At 45.9% G+C, this 27,463-nt stretch overlaps 1 protein-coding gene and 1 pseudogene across 3 annotated transcripts; one reads left to right on the top strand and one right to left on the bottom strand.

Moving 5' to 3' along the window:
* SP1 (Sp1 transcription factor) lies at nucleotides 1–27,463 on the bottom strand. 3 transcript variants are annotated; one of them, XM_064377139.1, is made up of 6 exons: nucleotides 27,342–27,463; nucleotides 25,833–25,990; nucleotides 24,030–25,542; nucleotides 6,234–6,402; nucleotides 3,084–3,283; nucleotides 1–2,327 (listed from the first exon to the last, which is right to left on the bottom strand). In XM_064377139.1, exons 1-6 carry the CDS (start codon nucleotides 27,346–27,348, stop codon nucleotides 2,014–2,016), a joined length of 2,361 nt encoding a protein of 786 aa, XP_064233209.1. In that variant the 5' UTR covers nucleotides 27,349–27,463; the 3' UTR covers nucleotides 1–2,013. The 3 variants fall into 3 exon arrangements, with proteins under 3 accessions (XP_064233209.1, XP_064233210.1, XP_012305741.2); XM_064377140.1 differs by having other exon boundaries at nucleotides 24,030–25,398; XM_012450318.3 differs by lacking the exon at nucleotides 27,342–27,463 and adding an exon at nucleotides 26,603–26,791.
* Nucleotides 9,936–10,837, top strand: LOC105715867 (small ribosomal subunit protein uS5-like; annotated as a pseudogene).

Genomic DNA, 27,463 nt, shown 5'->3' with positions numbered 1-27,463 from the left:
TCCATTCACAATTATAATTAATTTAGCATAAGCAAAGAAATGACCTTAGGAACATATCCAGGTTTTAAGATAGATTTCTAGGTAGTGGGCCTGAAAGGCATTTTGATCTGAATTTATTTTCCAACAATTTCAAATATAATTTCTCATCTGTGTGTAGACATATACAGGCATAAACACACATTCACGCACACAGTCATACAAAAACACTTGCTTTCTATCGGATCAGGGTAATTTTTTTTATTGCAGGTCTCTTTTAATATTGGCTAGCAGAAAACCTATCCCCAACCTAACAGATTACACACACACACACAACCATTTTTCCATACTTCCTCACAGTGAAAAGCTCTCTAACAAGGTACCAGAAGGTTGAGAGAGACAATGCTTTTATGGCTGGGCCTTGAGGACAATTCTGGTTGCATTTAAATCTCAGTGCCAAATGCACTGGGTTCCCTGCCGTTATAATTTTTGGATCAGTCTCTTCTGCAATCAGGTCATGGAGAAAACAGGATGATTTCTCCCAATCTCTCCTATAAACCACAGTGGTAAGACAAGATTTCTTTTTGTTCTGGGCTATCATTCTTAATGATCATGTGCTTCCTTTTCCCTTAGGAAGCACCCAAGAACATACAATGAAAAGTTAAGGGAAAAGATTGTAAGAACCACTGTCCTGCCACTAGCACATGCTCTGGAGGAGTTCTGCAGAATGGAAACCTGGAACAGATTCATTGGCTGATGCTCCTTCTCAATAATGGAAAAGAACCTAGTGGGGATGTTCAAAAGAAGAAGTGTATTTCCTTTCAGAATATAAACTCAGAAGCCCACATTAAAACTTAGAGCTACCTTGGAAGATAGTGGTATCAAAGTCCAAATACTCCACTAGCTCCTGAACCTGACTACCATGAGTCATTTCCTCTTCTCAGCACATGATTTTCCTAGTGAAAGCCCCCTACCTATTACTGGACCATTTTTTGACAGTTCATACAAACTTAGCCAAGATTATTATCTTCAAAGGGTCTCTTGTACAATTCCACTGAAAGACTCCTAATTCTCAATGCTTAGAACAGCTAATGAAGGGAGATGCCTTTGACTCTCCAGCACCAAGAAGGTGCCTGCGTCAGTAGTATTTTTAATACTCCCTCCACAGCTACTTCAAGCATCAGCCTGGGCTTCAGGGTTTTTCCATTCTGCTGCTGGAACTAAGGTCTTGAAAAAATTGACAGAAGTGCCTCATCCAGGCACTAACAAAAATAAAACATGAAGTGATCAGATGAGAGAATGTGAGATGGCAACAGTTGAGTCAGGAAAGGAGTGCAAGAAGCTGATCCCAAATAAAAAGACAAAATAATGAAAGGAAAAACATTATGTATGTATATATAAACTAAAAGCAGAGCATATGAATGCTTACTCTGGTGGGAAGCCAAGACAACATCTACAGAAAAGCTTGATGTGTCACAACAAGGCTCAGCCATAGGGAAATAAGGCAATATTAAAAAAAAAATGACCAAAGTATTTTGGTCACAGAATGGTCTTCTTCCTCCTCCCAGCCAACCCCTGTGAATGCATCTCTATATATCTTTATATATATATATATATATAATAATATAGAATCTGTTTTTTGTTAAAAAGTATTTCAATGATCATATATATTTATCAAGGCATGATGGCTTTAGGAAATGGGGGGGGGTGATCCATCATGGAAGAGCTGAGAAGAGAAACACAGGAAGGGTAGGCTGGAGAAAGAAGTTTAAGAAGAAACTGGGGTCAAACAAATGCTCATCAAAGGGTGGCGCCAACAGAATTTTCACTGTTTCCCACCTTCAAAGAGGCACTGATGATACAGATGGGTGCCAGGACCCCATCTCTTCTCTTGTATCCCTCTCCCAATTCTTCCCACCACCATGCATTTTAATGCTTCATGGCTCTCTCTTCCCACATGTCTCTTGGACCCATGCTACCTTGCATCCCAGGGTTGATGGGTATGGCCCATATGTCTCTGGCCCCAGGTGCCTGATCTCAGAAGCCATTGCCACTGATATTAATGGACTGCAAATCCGCCACCTGCATGACGTTGATGCCACTGTTGGCAAGACGGGCAATGCCCTCTGGACAGATGGCCTCCATGGCTACCATATTGGTGGTAATAAGGGCTGAAGGAGTGGCAGTGCCGCTGCCTTCTGAACCTGCCCCACTGTCCAGGGGCAAAGTGCCCACACTCAGGGCTACACCTGGGCCTCCCTTCTTATTCTGGTGGGTCTTGATATGTTTTGACAGGTGGTCACTCCTCATGAAGCGCTTAGGACACTCAGGGCAGGCAAATTTCTTCTCACCTAGGTAAAGGAAGAAAAGAAGCTGACATGGTAGGAAGTGAGATTACCTTACCTAATTCACTGCTTTCAAACTCTACTAGGCTGAATAAGGCCAGTATGACAAGATGATTAAAAACAAGAAAAATCTTGAAGTATCTTTTCCTTTTGGTTGGGGGGACAGGGAAGAAAAGTAGATAAAGGTTAGGGAGTACTCAGTAAGGATGGCAGAACTTAGCAGAAAAGTAAGGCAAGGCAGGGACTAAGAGTAATGGTTTCAATACTTTGCCTTCAAAATCCCACTCAAAATCTAGCTCCTTCCTTTTTTTTCTTTGAGACAGAGTCTTGCTCTGTCACCCAGGTGGGAGTGCAGTGGGGCAATCTCAGCTCACTGCAACTTCTGCCTTCTGGGTTCAAGTGATTCTCCTGCTTCAGCTTCCCAAGTAGCTGGGATTACAGGTGCCGGCCACCAAGTCTGGCTATTTTGTATTTTTAGTAGAGATGGGGTTTCCCCATGTTGGCCAGGCTGGTATCGAACTCCTGACCTCAAGAGATCCACCCGCCTTGGCCTCCCAAAGTTTTGGGATTACAGGCGTGAGCCACCACACCCGGCCCTCCTTCCTTCTTAAAAAGTTTTCCAGATTAACTCCAATTCCATTTGTGGCCCATATAATTCAGTTTCAAATTAAGTTGCTAATAAATTTTAGTTATTTTGTAAGTGTATTTTGTGTTTTTCATTCTGATCTATTACATTTTTCTCTCCCACAGGCTCTTGCTCACCTGTGTGTGTACGTTTGTGCCTCTGTAGCTCATCCGAACGTGTAAAGCGTTTCCCACAGTATGACCAGGTACACATAAATGGTCTCTCGCCAGTATGCCAGCGCAAGTGTGCCCGCAGGTGTGAGGTCTTGCCATATACTTTCCCACAGCCTTGGATATGGCAAATATGCTGTTTCTTTTTGCCAGGATCCCCTGAACCCCTAAAAATGAGAATACAACTATTCATCATTCATTCTAGAGACAGAAACTAAAGAACCACAAAGTATCAACAGCAATTACCCAACCTACACCAAACTTACTCAAACTTTTTTTTTTTTTGAGACAGAGTCTCGCTCTGTCGCACAGGCTAGAGTGCAATGGTGCGCTCTTGGCTCACCGCAAACTCCCCCTCCCGGGTTCAAGCAATTCTCCTGTCTCAGCCTCCCAAGTAGCTGGGATTACAGGCGCGCCACCACATTCGGCTAATTTTTGTATTTTTAAGTAGAGACTGGGTTTCACCATGTTGGTCAGGCTGGTCTCGAACCCCTGACCTTGTGATCTGCCCGCCTCAGCCTCCCAAGGTGCTGGGATTACAGGTGTGACCAAACTTTTATTTTTGAAAAAGGCTTCCTTTTTTTTTGTTTTTGAGACTGAGTCTCTCTCCGTCACCCAGGCTGAAATGCAGTGGCACAATCTCAGCTTACTGCAACATTTGCCTCCTGTGTTCAAGTGATTCTCCTGCCTCAGCCTCTCAAGTAGCTAGGACTACAGGCGTGGGCCACCACGCCGGCTAATTTTTTTTATTTTTAATAGAGATGGGGTTTCACTGTGTTAGCCAGGATGGTCTCGATCTCCTGATCTTGTGAGCTACCCGCCTGGGCCTCCCAAACAGCTGGGATTACAGGCGTGAGCCACCGTGCCTAGCTAAGGCTTCATTTTGTTGTTGTTCATTCTGTTTTGTTTTTTTGAGATGAAGTCTCACTCTGTCGTCCAAGCTGGAGTGCAGTAGCATGATCACAGCTCACTGCAACCTCTCCCTCTCCTACCCAGGTTCAAGAGATTATCTGGCCTCAGCCTCTCAAGTAGCTGGGACTACAAGTGCACGCCACCAGGCCCAACTAATTTTTCTATCTCTAGTAGAAACAGGGTTAGCCATGTTGGCCAGGCCGATCACAAACCCCTGACCTCAGGTGATGAATCCGCCCATCTCTGCCTCCCAAAGTGCAGAGATTACAAGTGTGAGCCACTGTGCCAGGCCAGAGGCTTTTTTTTTGAGATGAACTTTCACTTTAGTTGCCCAGGCTGGAGTGCAATGGCACGATCTCAGCTCACCAAAACCTCCGCCTCCCGGGAAGTGATTCTCCTGCCTCAGCCTCCTGAGTAGCTGGGATTACAGGCGCACGACACCACACCCAGCTACTTTTGTATTTTTAGTAGAGACAGGGTTTCTCCATGTTGGTCAGACTGGTCTTGAACTCCCAACCTCAGGTGATCTGCCCGCCTTGGCCTCCCAAAGTGCTGGGATCACACCATGCCCAGCCAATGCTTCTTTTAAAAAAGTCTTCTAGGCTGAGCAAGGTAGCTCACACCTGTAATCCTAACATTTTGTGGGGCCGAGGCAGGAGGATTGCTTAAGCCCAGAAATTTGAGACCAGCCTGGGCAACACAGGGAGACCCCATCTCTATAAAGAAATTTAAGTTAGGCCAGCTGAGGATGACTCAAGCCTGCAATCTCAGCACTGAGGTGGGCAGATCACAAGGTCAAGAGATGGAGACCATCCTGGCCAATATGGTAAAACCCTGTCTCTACTGAAAATATCAAAGTTAGCTGGGCGTGGCAGCACGCACCTGTAGTCCCAGCTACTCAGGAGTCTGAGACAAGAGAATCACTTGAACCCAGGGGTGAAGGTTGCACTGAGCCAAGATCACCCTGCCACTGTACTCTAGCTTGGTGAGATTCCGTCTCAAAAAAAAAAAGGCTGGATGCAGTGGCTCACACCTGTAATCCCAGCACTTTGGGAGGCCAAGGTGGAAGGATCACCTGAGGTCAGGAGTTCGAGACAAGCCTGACAGACATGGTGAAACCCCATCTCTACTAAAAATACAGAATTAGCTGGGCGTGGTGGCACATGCCTGTAATCCCAGCTGCTTGGGAGACTGAGGCAGGAGAATTGCTTGCACCCAGGAGATAGAGGTTGCAGTGAGCCAAGATCATGCCATTGCACTCCAGCCTGGGCAACAAGAGTGAAACTCTGTCTCTAAAAAAATTTTTTTTTTGGCCAGGCAAGGGGGCTCATGCCTGTAATCCCAGCACTTTGGGAGTTCGAGTTCGGCAACTCCCAAGGTCAGGAGATTGAGACCATCCTGGCTAACATGTTGAAACCCCGTCTCTACTAAAAATACAAAACATAAGCTGCACGTGGTGGCACGAGCCTATAGTCTCAGCTACTCGGAAGGGTGAGGCAGGAGAATCACTTGAACCTGCGGTGGAGGCTGCAGTGAGCCAAGATTGCACCACTGCACTCCAGCCTGGGAAACAAAGCAAGACTTTGTCTCAAATTTCATTTCCTCTTTTTATTGTCAGTAAAATATTCCCACTAAAATTTGTAGTAGAGCCGGGTGCAGTGACTCACATCTGTAATTGCAGCACTTTGAGAGACCGAGGCAGGCGGATCACCTGAGGTCAGGAGATTCAAGACAATCCTGACCAACATGGTGAAACTCCATCTGTCCTAAAAATACAAAAATTAGCCAGGTGTGGTGGCACATGTCTGTAGTCCCAGCTACTCAGGAGGCTGAGGCAGGAGAATTGCTTGAACCTGGGAGGCGGAGGTTGCAGTGAGCCAAGATCATGCCACTGCACTCACACTTGGGCAACAGAGGAGGACTCCGTCTTTTAAAAAAAAAATTTGTAGAGATGGGCTATCACTTTGTTGGTCAGGCTGGTCTCAAACTCCTGGGTTCAAGTGATCCTTCTATCATGGCCTCCCAAAGTGCTATGATTATAGGCATGAGCCATTGCACCTAGCTCTGAGTATCAAATCCTAAAAAAAATTAACTTGATCCGCCCGCCTTGGCCTTGGCCTCCAAAGTGCTTGGATTACAGGCGTGGGCCACCATGCCCGGCCAATTTTTCTTTATATTTTTAAGAAATTGGCTAGGTCAACTCACCTTCCTTCACTGTCTTTACAGTAGGGGCAGGTGCATGCTTCCCGCCGGGTCCTCCGACCAGCTTGGGGTTGGGCATCTGGGCTGTTTTCTCCTTCTTCTCCACCTGCTGTGTCATCATGTATTCCATCACCACCAGTCCCATGGAGACCAAGCTGAGCTCCATGATCACCTGAAATTGAGAAAAGGGTCAACATGTGACATGTGCAGGTTATCATAGGCATCTCAGCAATACCCTACATTCACAGCATCATTTCTTTTGAATTGACATCCCAGATTCACAGTACCACAAGTTTTGAACCTTTTTTATGTTTAGCTATTCCATTCAATGACACCTGAAGACTCAATGAAATCTCAAGAATCATCATTGAAAATACCAAGAGCCGGACAGGCTCATGCCTGAAATTCCAGCACTTTGGGAGGCCGAGGCAGCCAGATCACCTGAGGTCGGGAGTTCAAGACCAGCCTGACCAACATGGAGAAACCCCGTCTCTACTAAAAATACAAAACTAACTGGGTGTGGTGGCGCATGCCTGTAATCCCAGCTACTTGGGAGGCTGAGGCTGGAGAATGGCTTGAACCTGGGAAGCAGAGGTTGCAGTGAGCCAAGATGGTACCACCAAACTCCAGCCTAGGCAACAAGAGCAAAACTCCGTCCCCTCTCCAACCTCCAAAAAGAAAAGAAAATACCAAGAGCCAATAAATATGTAAAAATCTGATCAAATCTCAGTTATAATTTTTAAAATGCAACTCCACTTATAATGCATTTGTAAGTTTTCACCAATCAGATTACCAAAAATTCAAACTCTAATAATATACAGCATTGGTAAGGGTACAGGGAAACAGACATTTATTTCCTTCCTTCCTTCCTTCCCTCCTTCCTTATCTGTCTCTCGTTTTTTATTTTTTGAGATAGACTCGTTCTGTCTGGAGTGCAGTGGTGTGATCTGGGCTCACTGCAACCTCTGCCTCCTTGGTTCAAGTGATTCTCCTGCCTCAGCCTCCCGAGCAGCTGGGACTACAGGCATGCGCCACCATGCCCAGCTAATTTTTCTTTTTCTTTTTTTTAGTAGAGACGGGGTTTCACCATGTTGGTCAGGTTGTTCTTGAACTCCTGACCTCAGGTTATCCACCTGCCTTGGCCTCCCAAAGCGCTGGGATTACAGGTATGAGCCACCACGCCTCATCAGAAACAGGCATTTTCATACACAGATGGTGATAAATTAGTACAACCTTTTTGAAGGCCAATTTGAAAATATTAAAAATTTAAATGTACATTTACTTTGAACCAGCAATGTCTGTATATTTACATATGGTTCTGCTTATAACCTACTTTGAACCAGCAATGACAATATATTTATATATGGTTCTGCCTATAACCTCAGCACTTTGGGAGGTTGAGGCAAGAGAACTGCTTGAGGTTAGGAGTTCAAGACCAGCCTGGGCAACACAGAAACACTCTGTCTATAAAAAAATAATAATAGGCCAAGCATGGTAGCTCACGCCTGTAATCCCAGTACTCTGGGAGGCCAAGGTGGTTGGATCACTTGAGGTCAGGAGTTCAATACCAGCCTGGCCAACATGGTAAAACTGTCTCTACTAAAAAAAAAAAAAAAAAAATCAGCTGGGCATCGTGGCACACACCTGTAATCCCAGCTACTCGAAAGGCTGAGACAGGAGAATTGCCTGAATCTGGGAGGCAGAGGCTGCAGTGAGCTGAGATTGTGCCATTTACTCCAGCCTGGGCAACAGAGCAAGATTTCGTTGCCAAAATAATAATAATAATAATAATAATAATAATAATAATAATATTAATTAGCTGGGCATGGTGGCAGGTGCCTATGGTCCCAGCTACTCAGGTGGCTAAGATGGGAGGAGGACTGCTTGAGCCAAAGTGTTTAAGGTTGCAGTGAGCTATGATCACTCAACTGCACTCCAGCCCCGTCAACAGAACCAGATTCCAATTCAAAAAAATAAATAATTTATGCTAAAATTTTTTAGACTCTCATCATCACTCAGTTGGTCATATCCGACATTTTCAAACATAGCTCTAGGCCACTGGTAAAAAGTAGTACCTTATAAAGTGACAGATAACATTCTTCTCAAGACTTCTTTCTTATTTTTAAGGAGACCAAGTCTCGCCATGTTGCCCAGGCTGTTCTCGAACTCCTTGGCTCAAGTGATCCTCCAGTCAAGCCCGCCAAAGTGTTGTGTTGTCATTGCAAGTGTTAGCCACAGCTGCCTGGCCTTTCTCAAATTTTTGAAGCATTTACTATAAATAAGTATTCGTCTATCATGGCATCTTGTAAATAAGTTAGCAACTCTATCCACATATTTAAGATGTCTGGGCAGGCGTGGTGGCTCACACCTATAATCCCAGCACCTTGAGAGAGCACGGCAGGAGGATGACTTCAGCCGAGGAGTTTGAGGCCAGTCTGGGCAACATAGTAAGACCTCATCTCTATAAAAAAAAAAAAAATTAGCTGGGCATGGTGGCGTGTGCCTGGAGTCCCAACTACTTGGGAGAATGAAGCAGGATAATCACTTGAGCCCAGGAGGTGGAGGCTGCAATAAGCTGTGATTGTACAAACTGCATTCCAGTCTGGGTGACAGTGTGAGAGCCCATCTCAAAAAAAAACAAACAACCAAAAAAGATTTCTATAAATGCAAGGTGTTAACTCGGCCAGCTTTATCTATTTTAAAGGAAAGAAAATAATAAGTAAATGAGGTAGGACAGACTTAACATCTAGAAATCCAGGCTCTTGATTTTACTTCTGTACCTAATCCCTACTCTTTTCAGCTCTTCAACATAATTTTGAGTTACTATGCCTAATAAAGCTCTCCTTCTCATTCTTCTTTTTCTGAGATGGAGTCGGAGTACAGTAATACAATCTTGGATCACTGCAACCTCTGTCTACCAGGTTCAAGTGATTCTCCTGCCTCAGCCTCCCGAGTAGCTGGGATTACAGGCGTCCGCCACCATGCCTGGCTAATTTTTTTTTTTCTTAGTAAAGATGGGATTTCACCATATTGACCAGGCTGGTCTCGAACTCCTGACCTCATGATTTGCCCGCCTCAGCCTCCTAAAGTGCTGGGATTACAGGCATGAGCCACTGCACCTGGCCCTTTTTTTCGGGGGTGGGGAGCAGTGCCTTGCTCTGTCACCAAGGTTGGAGTGCAGTGGCACAATCTTGGTTCCCTGCAGTCTCTGCCTCCCAGGTTCCAGCGATTCTCCTGCCTCAGAGAATCACAGGCACATACCACGACACCCAGCTAATTTTTATATTTTTAGTAGAGTTGCGGGTTTCGCCATGTTGGCCAGGCTGGTCTCGAACTCCTGACCTCGGGTGACCCACCCACCTCAGCCTTCCAAAGTGTTGGGATTACAGGGGTGAGCCACAGTGTCCGGCCTGAAGGGCATAATGCTTAAGAGGTCTAGAATTTTCAGAATGCTAAATGAGAACTGGCTTTAAGGCCACCAGCTGCATTACCCCCTAACAAGAGAGTCAGCCGGGGCCAGGCACAGTGGTTCACATCCGTAATTCTAGCACTTTGGAAGGCCACAGCAGGAGAACTGCTTGAGTCCAGGTGTTTGAGGCTGCAGTAACCTATAATCATGACACTGCACCCACCCTAGCCTGCATGACACAGCAAGACCACCATCTCTTAAAAAAAAAAGTCGCTTCTTCTCTGATAAAACACCAAATGGCGGATGACGCCGCTGCGGCAGGGGGGCCCGGAGGCCCTGGGATGGGGGACCTTGGTGGCTTCCGCAGAGGTTTCGGCAGTGGCATTTGGGACCAGGGTCGCGGCCGTGGACGGGGCCAGGGTCAAGGCTGCGGAGCTCGCAGAGGCAAGGCCGAGGATAAGGAGTGGATGCCTGTCACCAAGTTGGGCCGCCTGGTCAAAGGCATGAAGATCAAGTGTCTGGAGGAGATCTATCTCTTTTCTCTGCCCATCAAGGAATCTGAGATCATTGACTTTTTCCTGGGGGCCTCTCTCAAGGATGAGGTTTTGAAGATTATGCCGGTGCAGAAGCAGACCTGTGCTGGCCAGAGCACCAGGTTCAAGGTGTTTGTTGCTATTGGGGACTCTACAATAGTCATGTCGGTCTGGGTGTTAAGTGTCCCAAGGAGGTGGCCACTGCCATCCGTGGGGCCATGATCCTGGCCAAGCTCTCCATTGTCCCCGTGCACAGAGGCTACTCGGGGAACAAGATCAGCAAGCCCCACACCGTCCCTTGCAAGGTGACAGGCTGCTGTGGCTCTGTGCTGGTGCGCCTCATCCCCGTGCCCAGGGGTACTGGCATTATCTCAGCACCTGTGCCCAAGAAGCTGCTTATGATGGCTGGTATCGATGACTGCTACACCTCAGCCAGGGGATGCACTGTCACCTTGGGCAACTTCGCCAAGGCCACCTTTGATGCCATCTCTAAGACTTACAGCTACCTGACCCCCGACCTCTGGAAGGAGATTGTATTCACCAAGTCTCACTATCAGGAATTCACTGACCACCTCGTCAAGACCCACGCCAGAGTCTCCAGGCAGAGGACCCAAGCTCCAGCTGTGGCTACAACATACGGTTTTTATACAATAAAAATAAAGTGAATTAACACTGCAAAAAAAAAAAAAAAGTCAGAGCTGGGTGCGGTGGCTCACGCCTGTAATCCCAGCACTTTGGGAGGCTGAGGTGGGTGGATCACCTGAAGTTGGGAGTTCAAGACCACCCTGACCAACATGGAGAAACCTAGTGTCTAAAAAAAAAAAAGTCAGGTCAGGTCAGGTGTCTGACATCTGTAATTCTAGCACTTTGGGAGGCCGACACCGGTGGATCACCTGAGGTCAGGAGTTCAAGACCAGCCAAGCAAACATAGTGAGACCCCATTTCTCTTAAAAATGGCCAACACAGTGAAACCCCGTCTATACTAAAAATACAAAAATTAGCCAGGTGTGGTGGCAGGTGCCTGTAGTCCCAGCTACTCAGGAGGCTGAGGCAGGAGAATCGCTTCAACCTGGAAGGGGGAGAGGTTGCAGTGATCCGAGATTGCGCCACTGCACTCTAGCCTGGGCAACAGTGCGAGGCGGTCTCTCCGTCTCAAAAAAAAAGAAATTTGATGATTTGGAAAATTTCCAAACACAGTTTTCAGAGTTAAGGGCTTTTTATCTTCTTTAAGGCAAATGATCTACATAAAATTTATTTTTTTTTTAATTAGTGCAAGAAACTCTAAGCAGAGTACTTTCAGAAATTATCATACTGCCAGTAGTCATAAGAAATATTGGGCCGGCAGGGTGCCTCTAATCCCAGAACTTTGGGAGGCCAAGGCAGGTAGATCGCAAGGTTAGGAGTTCGAGACCCCAACATGGTGAAATCCTGTCTCTACTAAAAATACAAAAATTAGCTGGGCGTGGTGGCATGTGCCTGTAACTCCAGCTACTCAGGAGGCTGAGGCAGGAGAATTGCTTGAATCCAGGAGGGAGAGGTTGCAGTAAGCCAAGATCATGCCACTGTACTCCAACCTGGGCAACAGAATGCGATTCACTCTTAAAAAAAAAAAAGAAAAGAAAAGAAAAAAAAATATTGGGCCCTGTCAGGGCGCAGCAGCTCACACCTGTAATCTTAGCACTTTGAGAGGCCGAGGCAGGCGGATTACTTGAGGTCAGGGGTTTAAAACCAGCGTAGCCAACATGGTAAAACCTCATCTCTACTAAAAATGCAAAAAAGTAGTTAGGTGTGGTGGTGGACACTTATAATCCCAGCTACTTGGGAGGCTGAGACAGGAGAATCACTTGAACTGGAGAGACAGAGGTTGCAGTAAGGCAGTGAGCCAAGATCATGCCACTGCACTCCAGCCTGGGTGACAGAGCAAGACTCTGTCTCAAAAAAAAAAAAAAAAAGAAAAGAAAAAGGGGCCAGGCGAGGTGGCTCATACCTGTAATCCCAGCACTTTGGGAGGCCAAGGCAGGCAGATCATAAAGTCAAGAGATCGAGACCATCCTGGCCAACATGGTGAAACCCCATCTCAACTAAAAATACAAAAATTAGCCAGGTGTGGTGGCATTCGCCTGTAGTCCTGGCTACTTGGGAGGCCGAGGCAAGAGAATCACTTGAACCTGGGAGGCAGAGGTTGCACTGAGCCGAGATAGTGCCATTGCACTCCAGACTGGGCAACAGAGTGAGACGCCATCTCATATAAATAAATAAATAAATATTGGGCCCTTTATCATCTTTTAAAAAGTTGTTAAACCATATCTCCTAAAAATACATCAGGATATATAAATGTATATATATACGCACATACATATTTTTTTTAAGTCCGAAATGGTGGGTAGGGGAACAGGAAGGCAGTGAAGGGAATTTCCAGCATAATATGAAAAACAACAGATGGGCAGGTGGGCAACAATTATGAAGATAAATTTTGCTCTAACAATGTCTCAAGCATATCAAGGAAAAAACAAGGAACAGTCAGGAAAACAGATCACATCTCCCTAATTTAAAAAAAACAGGGGGTGGGGTTAATCTCTCTAAACACCAGATGTGACACGGTTGACCTTGATTTCAAAGACTAAATATCGGCCAGGTGCAGCAGCTCACACCTGTAATCCCAGCACTTTGGGAGACCAAGGCGGGTGAATCACCTGCATGCCTGGGCAACAAGAGGGAAACTGTCTCAAAAAAAAAAAAAAAAAAAAAAAAAAAATTAGCTGTGGTGGCTTGTGCCTCTAATCCCAGATACTTGGGAGGCTGAGGTGGGAGGATCACCTGAGCCCAGGAGATAAAGGCTGCAGTGAGCAGCCTGGGCAACAGAGTGAGAACTTGTCACCAAAATAAATAAATAATCAACAAAACAGCCAGGCAAGGGGTGGGGGTGGGGGCACTCACACCTGTATTCCTAGCACTTTAGGAGGACAAGGTGGGCAGATCACCTGAAGTCAGGGAGACCAGCCTGGCCAATGTGGTGAAACTCAGTCTCTACTAAAAATATTTTAAAATTCGTCCAGGTGCGGTGGCTCACGCCTATAATCCCAGCACTTTGGGAGGCTGAGGCAGGTGGATTACTTGAGGTCGGGAGTTCGAGAACAACCTGACCAACATGGTGAAACCCCGTCTCTACTAAAAATACAAAATTAGCCTGGGCGTGGTGGCACATGCCTATAATCCCAGCTACTTGGTTGGCTGAGGCAGGAGAATCGCTTGAACCCAAAAGGTGGAGGTTGCGGTGAGCCAAGATCAAGCCACTGCACTCCAGCCTGGGCAACAAGAGCGAAACCCTATCTCAAAAAAAAAAAAAAAAAAAAAAAAAAAAAATTAGCTGGGCCTGTACTTGGGAAGCTGAGGCAAGAGAATCACCTGAACTAGGGAGGTGGAGGTTGCAGTGAGCAGAGATCATGCCACTGCACTCCAGCCTGAGTGACAAGAGCAAAACTCCAACTCGCGGGTGGGGGGAAAGGCCAGGCACGGTGGCTCACACCTGTAACCCCAGCACTTTGGGAGGCTGAGGTGGGCAGATCACCTGAGATCAGGAGTTAAAGACCAACCTGGCTAACATGGCAAAATCCTGTCTCTACTAAAAGTACAAATATTAGCCAGGCATGGTGGTGGGTACCTGTAATCCCAGCTACTCAGGAAGCTGAGGCAGAATAACTTGAACCTGGGAGGCACAGGTTGCAGTGAGCCAAGATCATGCCACTGCATTCCAACAAGAGTGAGACACACACACACACACACACACACACACACACACACACACACACAAACTCCTCCTCCAAAGTAGTTAAATTATTATTTTGTATATAGATGAGAAGGAGGATTCACAATAAGTTAGATATGCACATCCAAACCTGTCAAACAAGTAATACTGCCCAATTTCCCAAGAGTCCAAAAAACACTGGAACAAAAGAACAAATCCAAATTACAGCACAGATTTGCAACGAACTCAAAGATACACTTAAAAACTTTCTACAGAAACATTTTTCAGGACAGCCATAAAAAAGAATGAAGTCATATCTTTTGCATCCATGTCGGGATGCAGCTGGAAGCCATTATCCTAAGTGAATAAACACAGGAACAGAAAACAAAATACTGCGTGTTCTCACTTATAAGTGGGAGCTAAACATTGGGTACTCATGGACATAAAGATGGCAACAATAGACACTGGGGACTACTAGATAGGGGAGGGTAAGGGGTAAGGGTGGAAAAACTAACTGCTGGGTACTATGCTCACGACCTGGGTATCAAGATCGTTTGTATCCCAAACCTCAGGATTATGTAACAAAGGTGAATCTAAAATCTAGCACAGTATTAACAATATAGTCATATCATAGTGTGGTCAAATATATTTTAAAGTAATCTTTTAGCATACCAGACCCTGTATACTGCTAAATGTTAAAGAATACTATTGTAACATTTTCTATAAAAAATATGAAAAATAATGTGCTTGTTTTTCAATTAAATAGCAAAATGAAAAAACTCAACTACTATCCACTAATGTTGACAGACACTCAATAAGTAACTTAAAAAGCATTATGTAATAAAGCTTTTCTACAGATGTTCACCTTACATTTTAAAACATTTTCAAAGTGGGTAAACAAAAACTAGAAACAAGTAATGAGCAGAACTAAATTATTAGTTGCACGTTTACATGCTACTTTACAAAATGAAACAAAGGGAAAGGAAGATAGAACAGATAGAAAACTTTTCTGAAACAGAAGGCACTTTTGTACTCTTGTTATTTAATTAAGAACTAAAATGGCCACATTACACAAGGCAACGTGATTTAACAATGACATCATTTAGAGAAAGCCACTGGAATGAATAAATAGGAGCAATTGAAAAGGTCTGAAACTGTCTTCTCATATCCCACTGATTTTCAAATCAATCAAAGCACTTAAGATTTCAGATGACATCTTTCCTACTTAAACGGAAATAATCCTTTAAAAAAAGCACTAAACATCCTAAAAAACAAGTATATATCTTTGTTTGATATATATTGATATATACTTGTGCTGATATCTCTAGAAAACAAACTTTTTAAATTAAAAAGAGAAACAAGTACAATACTAGGTAAAGACAAAAGATGCAGAAACATTTGATATTGTATTTGACAAAGTATCTTAAAACAGAAAATTATCTCATGACCTTTTGAACGAAAATTATAACTGCTAAGACATTTAAATCATCTAAACCTACTTTTCATTAATGTCCAGTTGTACTAGACTAAAACACAACTTTTAAACAAATTAGATCTCAGCAATCTGACCTCAAGTTTAGTGACACCCTTGGCAAACCAAACCTGGTATCACATTCAACTTAACTTCTAAGAAGACATTTTCCTGACCCCAATAAAACCCAGCAGATGTGAAATTTTTATTTTTAGTATCTGAAATTTGGTTCGTGAGTGAATTATATCCATCAAGGAAATGTATTCTACTCTTCTGCCAAAGCCTAGCCCTGTACTCTTTATTAGACAGAACTCACAAGAAATCATCCAAATTTAATCTTTAAAAGCCAGCTCCCCCTCAACTTGGGGCAAGAGTTTCAGGACTCAGCAGTGGCTAAGAAAAAAATCTGAGGCTTTAAATGAAAAATAAAATAAAGTAAAGATCTGGGAAAATATGACTACAAAATGAAAGAAAAAGGTGCTGATAAAGAGGAAGGGTGTCAAAAAAAAAAGCTCATGCTTATAATCCCAGCACTTTGGGAGGCCAGGAGATCAAGACCATCCTGGCCAACATAGTGAAAATACAAAAATACAAAAATTAGCTGGGTGTGGTGGCGTGTGCCTGTAATTCCAGCTACTCGGAAGGCTGAGGCAGGAGAATGGCTTGAACCAGGGAGTCGGAGGTGACAGTGAGCTGAAATTGTACCACTGCACTCCTCTAGCCTGGCAACAGAGCTAGACTCCATCTCAAAAAAAAAAAAAAAAAAAAAAAAAATTCATTGATGACTTTTAAAAAAACTAAGAGTTCATAGATAATTTCATAGTCTGGAAATTAAACTCAGTTTACTGGGTGGTCCCTCCTCACTATCACCCACAAGGGACAGAGCCATGAAAAACACAGGAACACAAAGATGGCTGGTTCAGCCTACGCGTAGTGGTTCATGTCTGTATTCTTACCACTTTGGGAGGCCAAGGCAGGCAAATCAGTTGAGGCCAGGAGTTCAAGACCATCCTGGCCAACATCGCGAAACCACCATTTCTACTGAAAATACAAAAATAAGCTAGGCATGGTGGCAAGCGCCTGTAATCCAGCTATTTGAGAGGCTGAGGTAGGAGAACAGCTTGGATCCCATAGACAGAGGTTGCAGTGAGTTGAGATCGTGCCACTGCACTCCAGCCTGGGCGACAAGAGCAAAACTATCTCAAAAAAAAAAAAAAGAAAAAGATCATTTTGGCGGGGCAAGGTGGCTCACACCTATAATCCCAGCACTTTGGGAGGCCTAGGCAGGCGGATCACCTGAGGTCAGGAATTCTAGACCAGCCTGGCCAACATGGCGAAACCCTATCTCTAGTAAAAATACAAAAATTGGCCGGGTGTGGTCATGGGTGCCTGTAATCCCAGCTACTTGGGAGGCTGAGGCAGAAGAATCACTTGGACCTGGGAGGTGGAGGTTGCAGTGAGCCAAGATTGTGCCATTGCACTCCAACCTGGGCAACAAGAGTGAAACTCCATCTCAAAATAATAATAATAATAATAATAATAAATGTAAACAGACTAAGTGAACATCAAGGAAGCTGCAGTCTCCCACAATCATGTAATATATCTCACTTTGTACATTGATATATACATGCATCATACAACATGCTTTCATATCCAATGTTCTTTCTACATCATACCACCAAGAAGTTGAACATATTGCCAAAAGGTTATATTTTACAGTAAAATAACTATCAGAGAAGGGTGGTAAAATGAGATAACTTTTTTTTTTTTGAGACAGAGTTTTGCTCGTTGCCCAGGCTGGAGTGCAATGGCGCATTCTCCGCTCACTGTAGCCTCCACCTCCCAGGTTCAATCCATTCTCCTGCCTCAGCCTCTCAAGTAGCTGGGAATACAGGCATTCACCAACACGCTCAGCTAATTTTTTGTAATTTTAGTAGAGATGGGGTTTCACCATGTTGGCCAGGATGGTCTCCATCTCTTGACCTCATGATCCACCCACCTTGGCCTCCCAAAGTGCTGGGATTACGGTGTGAGCCACCTTTTTTTTTTTCTTTTTTTTTTCCAGACAGGGACTCACCCTATTGCCCTGGCTGGAGTGCTATGGCATTATCACAGCTCACTGCATCTTCAGTCTCCTGGGCTCAGGCGATCCTCCCATCTCAGCCTCCCAAGTAGCTGGGACTACAGGCATGTGCTACCATGCCCAGCTAATTTTTGTATTTTTTGTGTAGAGACAGGGGATCCCTATGTTGCCCAGGCTGATCTTGAACTCCTGAGCTCAAGTGATCTGCGTGCCTTGACCTCCCAAAGCGCTGCATTGAAGGTGTGAGCCACCATGCCTGGCTAAAACAAGATACTTTGTAGCAGGAAGGCAAAAACTGAAAAGCACTAAGCTTCCAGGAAATGATTTTATTATCTTTCATTAAGGAAAAAGATCAATTAAAGAGGAAAAATGCTGCACAATTATTACTAGCCAGAAAGGAGGAAACCTGGATTTTCAAAAACCTCTATTAATGAAGCAAACAATCTCTCACAAAACAGCTTGTCAATGCCTCATTCTCTCATTAGTGAATGTTAAGTTCCTGTTACCTTACAGAAACACATGCATTTTCTTCAGCTCAGAGACCATCAATAACAAGTAGGTAGCCCTGGCAGACTTCCCCACAGCATGATTTAGCAATGAGATGCCTCATAACTGTTCTCTAGAGCCTAAGTTATAGCCTTTTAGAAATTCCAAGGATCCAAATAATTAAAAGGAATAATCCACAGTCTGCTTTGAAGAAGAGCAAAACTGGATACTTCAATCAAAGAGCAAATGGAAAACGAACATGATGGGCCGGGCAAGGTGGCTCACACCTGTAATCCCAACAGTTTGGGAGGCCGAGACGGGCGGATCATGAGGTCAGGAGTTTGAGACCAGCTTGACCAACGTGGTGAAACCCCGTCTCTACTAAAAATACAAAAATTAGCTGGGCGTGGTGGTGCACACCTGTAGTCCCAGCTACTCAGGAGGCTGAGGCAGGAGAATTGCCTGAACCTGGGAGATGGAGGTTGCAGTGAGCCAAGATCATGCCAGTGCACTCCAGCCTGGGTGACAGAGTGAGACTTCATCTCAAAAAAAAAAAAGAAAACAAACATGATGGTGTAGATTAATTACCCAGAAGTGTCAAATTTTCTATGCTGTCTAGCTCAGTTTTTTCTTTTCTTTTTCTTTTTTTTTTTTGAGACAGACTCTCTGTCACCCAGGCTGGAGTACAGTGGCATGATCTCAGCTCACTGCAACCTCCACCTCACACCTCTGCTCACCTCACACCTCCGCTCCCCTCACCCTCCATCAGCCTCTCACACAGATGGGATTACAGGCACATGACACCACACCCGGCTAATTTTTGTATTATTAGTAGAGACAGGGTTTCACTATGTTGGCCAGGCTAGTCTTGAACTCCTGACCTCAAGTGATCTGCCTGCCTTGGCCTCTCAAAGTGCTGGGATTACAGGCTTGAGTCACCATGCCCAGCCTTGACCTCAGTTTTTATAAAACTTTTCTCATTTCTACTCCCATCAATTTTAATTTATAAAAACACCTGTCAGTTCTAGAGCATTAAATCTGAAAGCAAAAACACCTTTTCGAATACGTTTTTAACAATCTAAATAATTTTTCAAGTCCCTAGTAAAAGAGGTTACACCCTAGACTTGTAGAACTAACCCCAGCTCTGGCTGTTGTCTCATTACTTAAGTGCTTCTCTCTACCTCAATTTCCTCATCTAGAAAATAAGGCAGTTGTACTAGATAACTTTTATTCCTTCCAGCTCTAAGATTTCAATTAACTAAGAAAATTACTGTCTTGTTAAAGTTCAACATGTAGTATTTTTTTTTTTTCTATCTTACTCAGGATCAATACTTTGCAATCATGTAGTCTCTCTAAACACACCACAGGACTGTAAGAAAGTCAGGGACCTTGGCCGGGCGTGGTGGCTCATGCCTGTAATCCAGGCACTTTGGAGGCCAAGGCAGGCAGATCATCTGAGGTCGGTAGTTCAGCACTAGCCTGACCAACATGGTGAAACCCCGTCTTTAAAAAAAAAAAAAAAAAAAAAGAAAGTCAGGGACTTTAAGCAGACTTTCCCTCCAAATTCACCAAAACTGTAGGAGGCAGGAAATATGGTTGCTTATTTGTTTCCCTCACTTACGTAAGAATCAGTCTAAATAAAATGAGGACTCGGTAACAAAAGTAAAACAATTTATAAACCCGCATGTATATGCCAAAAGAACTGCAAGTTTGGTGATATTAAACTATTTTCCATATTTGTATAACTATGCTAGAATATAAAAATGTATGTGTGGTGGGGCACAGCGGCTCAAGTCTGTAATCCCAGCACTTTGGGAGGCGGAAGAGGGCAGATCATGAGGTCAGGAGATTGAGGCCATCCTGGCCAACATAGTGAAACCCTGCCTCTACTAAAATAAAAAAAAAAAAAAAAAAAAAAAATTAGCCAGGCATGCTGGCACACGCTGTAGGCCCAGCTACTCAGGAGGCTGAGGCAGGAGTATAGCTTGAACCTGGGAGGCAGAGGTTGTGTAAGCTGAGATCATGCCGCTGCATTCCAGCCCGGGCGACAGAGCCAGACTCCGTCTCAAAAAAAAAAGTAAGAACTGTGTGTGTAGGCTGGGTGTGGTGGCTCATGGCTGTAATCCAAGCACTTTGGAGGCCAAGGCAGGAGTATCACCTGAGGTCGGGAGTTCAAGACCAGCCTGACCAACATGGTGAAACCCCATCTTTAAAAAGAAAAAAATTAAAAAAACAAAAACAAAACTGTATGTGTATCTTTTTATTGTGCTTTATTAAAGATTAGCTCCATACGATGGAACTTAAAATTATACAGTCAGGCCAAGGCAGGCAGATCACTTGAGGTTGGGAGTTCGAGACCAGCCTGGTCAACACAGTGAAACCCCGTCTTTACTAATACAAAAAAAATTAGCTGGGCATGGTGGCATGCACCTGTAATCCCGGCTACTTGGGAGGCCGAGGCAGAAGAATCACTGGAACCAGGAGAGGGAGGCTGCAGTAAGCAGAGATTGCATCGCTGAACTCCAGCCTGGGCAGCAGAGCAAGACTCCATCTCAAAAAAGAAAAAAAAAAAAAGGCCGGGCGCGGTGGCTCACGCCTGTAATCCCAGCACTTTGGGAGGCCAAGGCGGGTGGATCACGAGGTCAAGAGATCGAGACCATCCTGGTCAACATGGTGAAACCCCATCTCTACTAAAAATACAAAAAAATTAGCTGGGCATGATGGCACGTGCCTGTAATCCCAGCTACCGGAGGCTGAGGTAGGAGAAATGCCTGAACCCAGGAGGCGGAGGTTGCGGTGAGCCGAGATCGTGCCATTGCACTCCAGCCTGGGTAACAAGAGCGAAACTCCGTCTCAAAAAAAAAAAAGATATGGTCTACATAGAACTGTTTTCTGTTTTAAATTTCAAATTAACCAATAATGAAACATTAGTTCAAAATGAAAGAGGCTGAACATTATGGTCAACCAATTCAACATTCTTCCCAGATTTTTATTTCCTTTGATGCTCTCCTCATTCTTAACTCTTCTCAATCCTACCTCCTCCACTCCATTCCAGTCCCCAACTTATCTCATTCCCTTTCCTTTTCCTCCCTTCCTAACCATACATAGTACTTTCAAAGCAGTCTAGAAACTTACTCTCTACCTAGGAAGTATCAGAATCACCTAGGACACTCATTTGTTAGTGTGAAGGGAAGCTATGAGATTTTGTTTTTAAGATAACTAGGAGCTGGCCGGGCGGGGGCTCATGCCTGTAATCCCAGAACTTTTAGGAGGCCAAGGTGGGTGGATCACAAGGTCAGGAGTTCAAGACCAGACTGGTCAAGAGGGTGAAATCCTGTATCTACTAAAAATACAAAAATTTAGAGCCGGGCACAGTGGCTCACGCCTGTAATCCCAGCACTTTGGGAGGCTAAGGTGGGTGGATCACGAGGTCAGGAGTTCAAGACCAGCCTGACTAACATGGTGAAACCCCATCTCTACTTAAAAATACAAAAAATAGCCGGGCATGGTGGCGCATACCTGTAATCCCAGCTACTTGGGAGGCTGAGGCAGGAGAATCATTTGAACCCAGGAGGCGGAGGTTGTGGTGACCCAACAGTGCGCCACTGCACTCCAGCCTGGGTGACAGAGCGAGACTCCGTCTCAAAAAAAAAAAAAAATTTAGCAGGGCGTGGTGGCGGCCTCAGTAATCCCAGCTACTAGGGAGGCTAAGGCAGAGAATTGCTTAAACCCTGGAGGTGGAGGTTGCAGTAAGCGTAGATCAAACCACTGCACTCCAGCCTGGGCAACAGAGCAAGACTCCAAAGAAAAATAAAAAAAGATAACTAGGAGTTAAAAAAAATTAAACCCTGATTAACTAGCACACTCAGAGTGTGAGATATTCTGGTTAATATTAACCAGGCAACTTATTTTGTTGAAAAATCATTCCGGAATCCGTTACAACATTTTCCTTTCAATTAGGAGTTACAGTTCACAAGAAATATCTGATGATTTAATCTGTGTTCTACAAACAGGTCAAGTTTATAATCAAGTTTTATTTTATTTATTTATTTAGAGACGGAGTCTCACTGTGTCACCCAGGCTGGGGTGGAGTGGTGGATATCAGCTTACTGGGATCAAGCAATTCTCCTGCCTCAGCCTCCCAAGTAGCTGGGATTACAGGTGCCCACCACTACATCTGGGTAATTTTTGTATTTTTAGTAGAGATGGCGTTTCATGTTGGCCAGGCCGGTCTCAAACTCCTGACCTCATGATCCACCTGCCTCAGCCTCTCAAAGTGCTGGGATTACAGGCGTGAGCCACCACGCCTGGACTATTTTTATTTTTTGAGACAAGGTCTTGCTTTATTGACCAGGCTGGAGTGCAGTGAGGCAATCTCAGTCCACTGCAACCTCTGCCTCCCAGGTTCAAGCAATTCTTGGCCTCAGACTCCCATATAGCTAAGACTACCAGGTGCGTGCCACCACACCCAGCTAATTTTTTCTATTTTTAGTAGAGAAGGGGTTTCACCATGTTGGCCAAGCTAATCTTGAACTCCTGACCTCAGGTGATCTGCCCTCCTCTGCCTCCCAAAGTACTGGGATTACAGGCATGAGCCACCACACCCAGCTGCCTGACTAATTTTTGTATTTTTTTTTTTTTTAACAATCTTGCTTTGTCGCCCAGGCTAGAGTACCGTGGCACAATCTTGGCTCACTGCAACCTCCGAAGTAGCCTCAGCCTCCAGAGTAGCTGGGACTATAGGCATGTGCCATACCCAGCCAATTTTTGTATTTTTGTTGGAGACGGGGGTTTCAAAATGTTGCCCAAGCTGGTCTTGAACTCCTGAATTCAAGCCACCCACCTGTCTTCTCAAAGTGCTTGAATTACAGGCGTGAGTCACCACACCCCACTCATAATCAATTTTTATCCTATCGAGGAGTTGGCCCACAGGCCAAAGAAGGTCTTAGAGCTAAGAATGGTTTTACATTTTTATTTATCTATTTTTTTTCTGAGACAGAGTTCTGCTCTTGCTGCCCAGGTCGGAGTGCAATGGCGGAATCTAGGCTCACTACAACCTCCCCCACCCCGCTCCCTGTCGGTTTTACATTTTTTTTTTTTTTTGAGACGGAGTTTCGCTCTTGTTACCCAGGTTGGAGTGCAATGGCGCAATCTCGGCTCACTGCAACCTCCACCTCCTGGTTTCAGGCAATTCTCCTGCCTCAGTCTCCCGAGTAGCTGGGATTACAGGCACATGCCACCATGCCCAGCTAATTTTTTGTATTTTTAGTAGAGACGGGGTTTCACCATGTTGACCAGGATGGTCTTGATCTCTTGACCTCGTGATCCACCTGCCTCGGCCTCCCAAAGTGCTGGGATTACAGGCGTGAGCCACCGCACCCGGCCAGTTTTACATTTTTAAAGGGGTGCAGAGGCTGGGCTGGGTGGCTCATGCTTGTAATCCCAGCCCTTTGGGAGGCTGAGGCAGGCAGCTCATGAGGTTAGGAGTTCAAGACCAGCCTGGCCAACAGGGTGAAACCTGATCTCTAGTAAAAAATACAAAAAATTAGGCGGGCATAGTGGCGGGTGCCTATAATCCCAGCTACTCAGGAGGCTAAGGCAGGAAATTTGCTTGAACCTCGGGAGACGGAGGTTGTGGTGAGCCGAGATAGAGCCACTGCACTCCAGCCTGGGTGACAGAGTGAGACTGTCTCCAAAAAAATAAAGCGTGGGGGGGAAAAAAAAAAAGAAAATGTGACATCTGGGCCACAATGCCTAAAAAATTTACTATCTCACCCTTTACAGAAAAAGTTTGTCAACCCTTATTCTGCAGCACCAAAAACACTGAGTGGTACACAGACTCCAGAGTATTGCTCAGAAGTGCTCCTTTCTCATCAAACTAACTGGAGAAGTTTCCTTTACTTCAGTTCCAAATTACTTTAACAGAATCTATATTTCTCTAATTTATTTGCCTAAACGACTAGTCCTCAACAAAGTGTTATCTCAAAAGGCTCTATTCCCTTCTTTAAACTCAAGTTTCAGCTAAGATGCTAGAGTTACTTCCCAATAAATGCAAAAGATTGGAAGCCTTACCTGGGGCATTTGCTATAGCCAACGGCAAGCTTTGAATCGGGTGCACATGGATTCCTGAAGTACCCAACGCGCTGAGGTTAATGGTCTGGAGGCCTGGCATGGAGGAGAGTTGAGCAGCATTCACAGTGACTGTGCCGGCAGGAATGGAAGCAGCTGAGGCAATGGGTGTGAGAGTGGTGTTGCTGCTGCTGGTCTGCCCCAAGGAAACACCCTGCATTGGGGCTAAGGTGATTGTCTGAGCTTGTGGGTTCTGAACTTGGAGGTTCTGCAGCTGTAGAGTCTGCCAACTGACCTGTCCATTGGGCCCCACTGTTGGTGCCCGGATGATGATGGGACCAGAGTTTGGAACAGCCTGAAGCTGGAGGTTCTGGAGGGTTTCCTGCGAGATAGCTTGAGTTGTAAAGGTCTGCCCTGATAATGGTGCTGCTTGGAGGGCCTGGAGGGCCTGTCCTCCTTGAACTAGCTGAGGCTGGATAAGAATTTGTTGCTGCTGTGTCTGCTGGTTTTGCTCTCCTTCTTTTTGCTGACCTGCTTGCAGTGAGCCTCCAGATGTCTGGTTTTGCTGGATGTTCAGAGCATCAGACCCCTGCAGCCCACTGACCCTCTGGGGTGTCTGGCCTTGAGAGTTGGTCCCTGATGATCCACTGGGAGCAAAGTTCATAATTCCCATGTTGCTGGTGGTAGTAGTAGTTGAGTAGCTATTGGCATTGGTGAAAAAGGAGCTGGAACTGGCTTGTGATGACACCAAACTGGCAGAACTGATGGTAGTCCCTGAGGTGACAGGCTGTGAGCCACTCTCCTGGGACCCAGAGCTGCTGATCGTGACTGCCTGAGAGCTGGGAGTCAAGGTAGCTGCAGAAACGCTGTTGACAGGTAGCAAGGTGATGTTCCCATTCAGGGCCACTGGTACATTGGTCACATACTGAGTCTGTCCTGAGAGTACATTATTAGCTAGGCCTTGGAGGGGGACAGCCTGCTGGAGTAGGTTTGGCATAGCAGCAATAATGTTGCCTCCACTTCCTCGATTTGTGATAATCTGTTGGTTTGCACCTGGTATGATCTGTATTTGACCAGAACCGTCCTGCTGCACTTGGGTCCCAGTGGCAGCAAATTGCAGCTGCTGCCCATCAACGGTCTGGAACTGTGGGATTACTTGATACTGAATGTTAGGCATCACTCCAGGTAGTCCTGTCAGAACTTGCTGGTTCTGTAAGTTGGGAGTGGCAGCCACAACATACTGCCCACCAGAGACTGTGCGATTCTTGGAAGATTCATTGCCACTGCTGCCATTGGTACTGTTGCCACTCTGTTCCTTTGAGGTAGGGGTAGCCCCAGAGGAGGAAGAGATGATCTGCCAGCCATTGGCACCCTGTGAAAGTTGTGTGGCTGTGAGGTCAAGCTCACCTGTTCCCCCTGACTGACTTGGGCCCTGGGAGTTGTTGCTGTTCTCATTGGGTGACTCAATTCTGCTGCAAGTTGCTGCCAGCAGAGCCAAAGGGGATGGCTGGGACTCCTGGCCGAAAATAAGGGAGAGGAAAGGAGTTAGTGACACCCAGCTGCCAGCCTAGGGGGCAGTATACAACAAATAAACAGCAACGTAGTGCAGACAAGGAGCAAAAAACAGAAACACCTATCTGTATTGCTGAAACTGCTGTCTTTGGGGATCTCCAATCTCTGTGCTTACTTCCTCACCTATAAAATGTTTTAGTCCCTCCCTAAAAAGCTTTCTGTGAAGAGTAAGGCAACTATCTAATAATATTTACATCCTCTCAACACCTTCCCCACTCTGTGATGATCACTTACCTGCCCTCCTCCTCCTCCACTGCTGCTGCTACTGCCTGTGCTGCTGCTGCGAGCCTGTGAAAAGGCACCACCACCATTACCATTGCCCCCATTATTGCCACCAACTCCTTTCTCAATCTTCACCACAGCTGTCATTTCATCCATGGAGTGATCTTGGTCTGAAAGAATTAAAAAACAAGCAACTTAAACTTGAGGGAAGAAAAGAAGTGAAGTAGCAAGGATAAAAGGAGGCTATGATGAAACAGCAATGACTAACAGAAGGCGAAAGGCGCCAGTATAAAGAAAATGGATTAGAGGACAGAGGGGAGCTGCAGGGCACGCAAGACATGAAATAGGCTCAGTGGTGCCAAAAGTGGGCCTCAATTCTCCCTTGCACAAAATTAAACTAAGAAAGCATTCAAAAAGTGCTTTGGGGATAGGAAATGTGAAGGACGGTAGGCATGTTGAAAGAGTTTCAAAATGAGAAAAAGTATCCTGGGGGAAACAAAAGAAAAGAATAGGTAAGGCAAAAAACAACATGTGGGTGGATAGAAAGCTTGCTAAAATTAAGGTTAAAAGAGATGGAGAGGCCGGGCGCAATGGCTCGCGCCTGTAATCCCAGCGCTTTGGGAGGCCGAGGCAGGCAGATCACCTGAGGTCGAGAGTTCAAGACCAGCCTAACCAACATGGAGAAACCCTGTCTCTACTAAAAATACAAATTAGCCGGGCGTGGTGGCGCAGGCCTGTAATCTCAGCTACTCGGGAGGCTGAGGCAGGAGAATCACTTGAACCTGGGAGGCAGAGGTTGCAGTGAGCCCAGATCTCGCCATTGCACTCCAGCCTGGGAAACAAGAGCGAAACTCTATCTCAAAAAAAAAAAAAAAAAGAGACGGAGAAAGAAAAATCCAAGTGAGAAAAATAACAAGAGGAGAGGGGAAAGGGAGAAAAAAGAAATAAAAAATGTGAGTAGGAAACCATTTGTGAATACTGATAAGGGACTAAAGGGGTCTACGGGTTAGTAATCAGGAGGTTTCGGGGCGGAGGGCGGGCCCTGAGGGAAAGGGCGGTTTCGGGGTGAGGGGCGTGGAAAGGGCGGGACGGTGGGGGGGAAGGGAAATCTACGGAAAGTGGGGGGAGGAGGGCCTTGGATCAGGGGCGGACCAGGCAGGCGGTAGGCCCAGGCGGGGCCTTCACTACTCGGGCCGCCCCCGCGGCTCCAGCCCCCGGCGGGAGGAGCTCAGGCTGGCGGCCGAGTAGTGGGGGGTAAAGCCCGTCCCCCGTGGCCGGGGCGGGCAGGGGGCGGGCGAGGCCACGCTGCCCCCTCCCCCGGGGCGGGCGGCCCATCCCCCTCCTCCTCGGAGGCCCCGTCACTGCCCCGTCTCCCTCCCTTCCCTCCGCCCCGGGCGGGACCTAGGCCGCCGCCGCCGCCTCCCGCCCGCCCCCCCTCACGGCGGGGATCGCCCGGTCGGCCCTCGCGCGCGCCCCCTCACTCCCCTCCCACCCCTAAGCTTGGAGTGGACTCATCCTTACCGCTCATGGTGGCAGCTGAGGGACAAGCTCAAGGGGGTCCTGTTCGGGGGGGTTGGGGGGGGCCGGGAAAAACGCGGACGCTGACGAGGCAAGCGAACCCGGACCGGACAGGGAGGGGGGGG

This window comes from Aotus nancymaae, unplaced genomic scaffold (genome assembly GCF_030222135.1).
Source record: "Aotus nancymaae isolate 86718 unplaced genomic scaffold, 86718_ANA_hifiasm-v0.15.2.pri h1tg000016l, whole genome shotgun sequence".
In the NCBI taxonomy this organism is placed as follows: Eukaryota; Metazoa; Chordata; class Mammalia; order Primates; family Aotidae; genus Aotus; species Aotus nancymaae.
The sequence above is the reverse complement of the archived record's forward strand: the minus strand, read 5'-3'. Positions and strand labels throughout refer to the sequence as shown.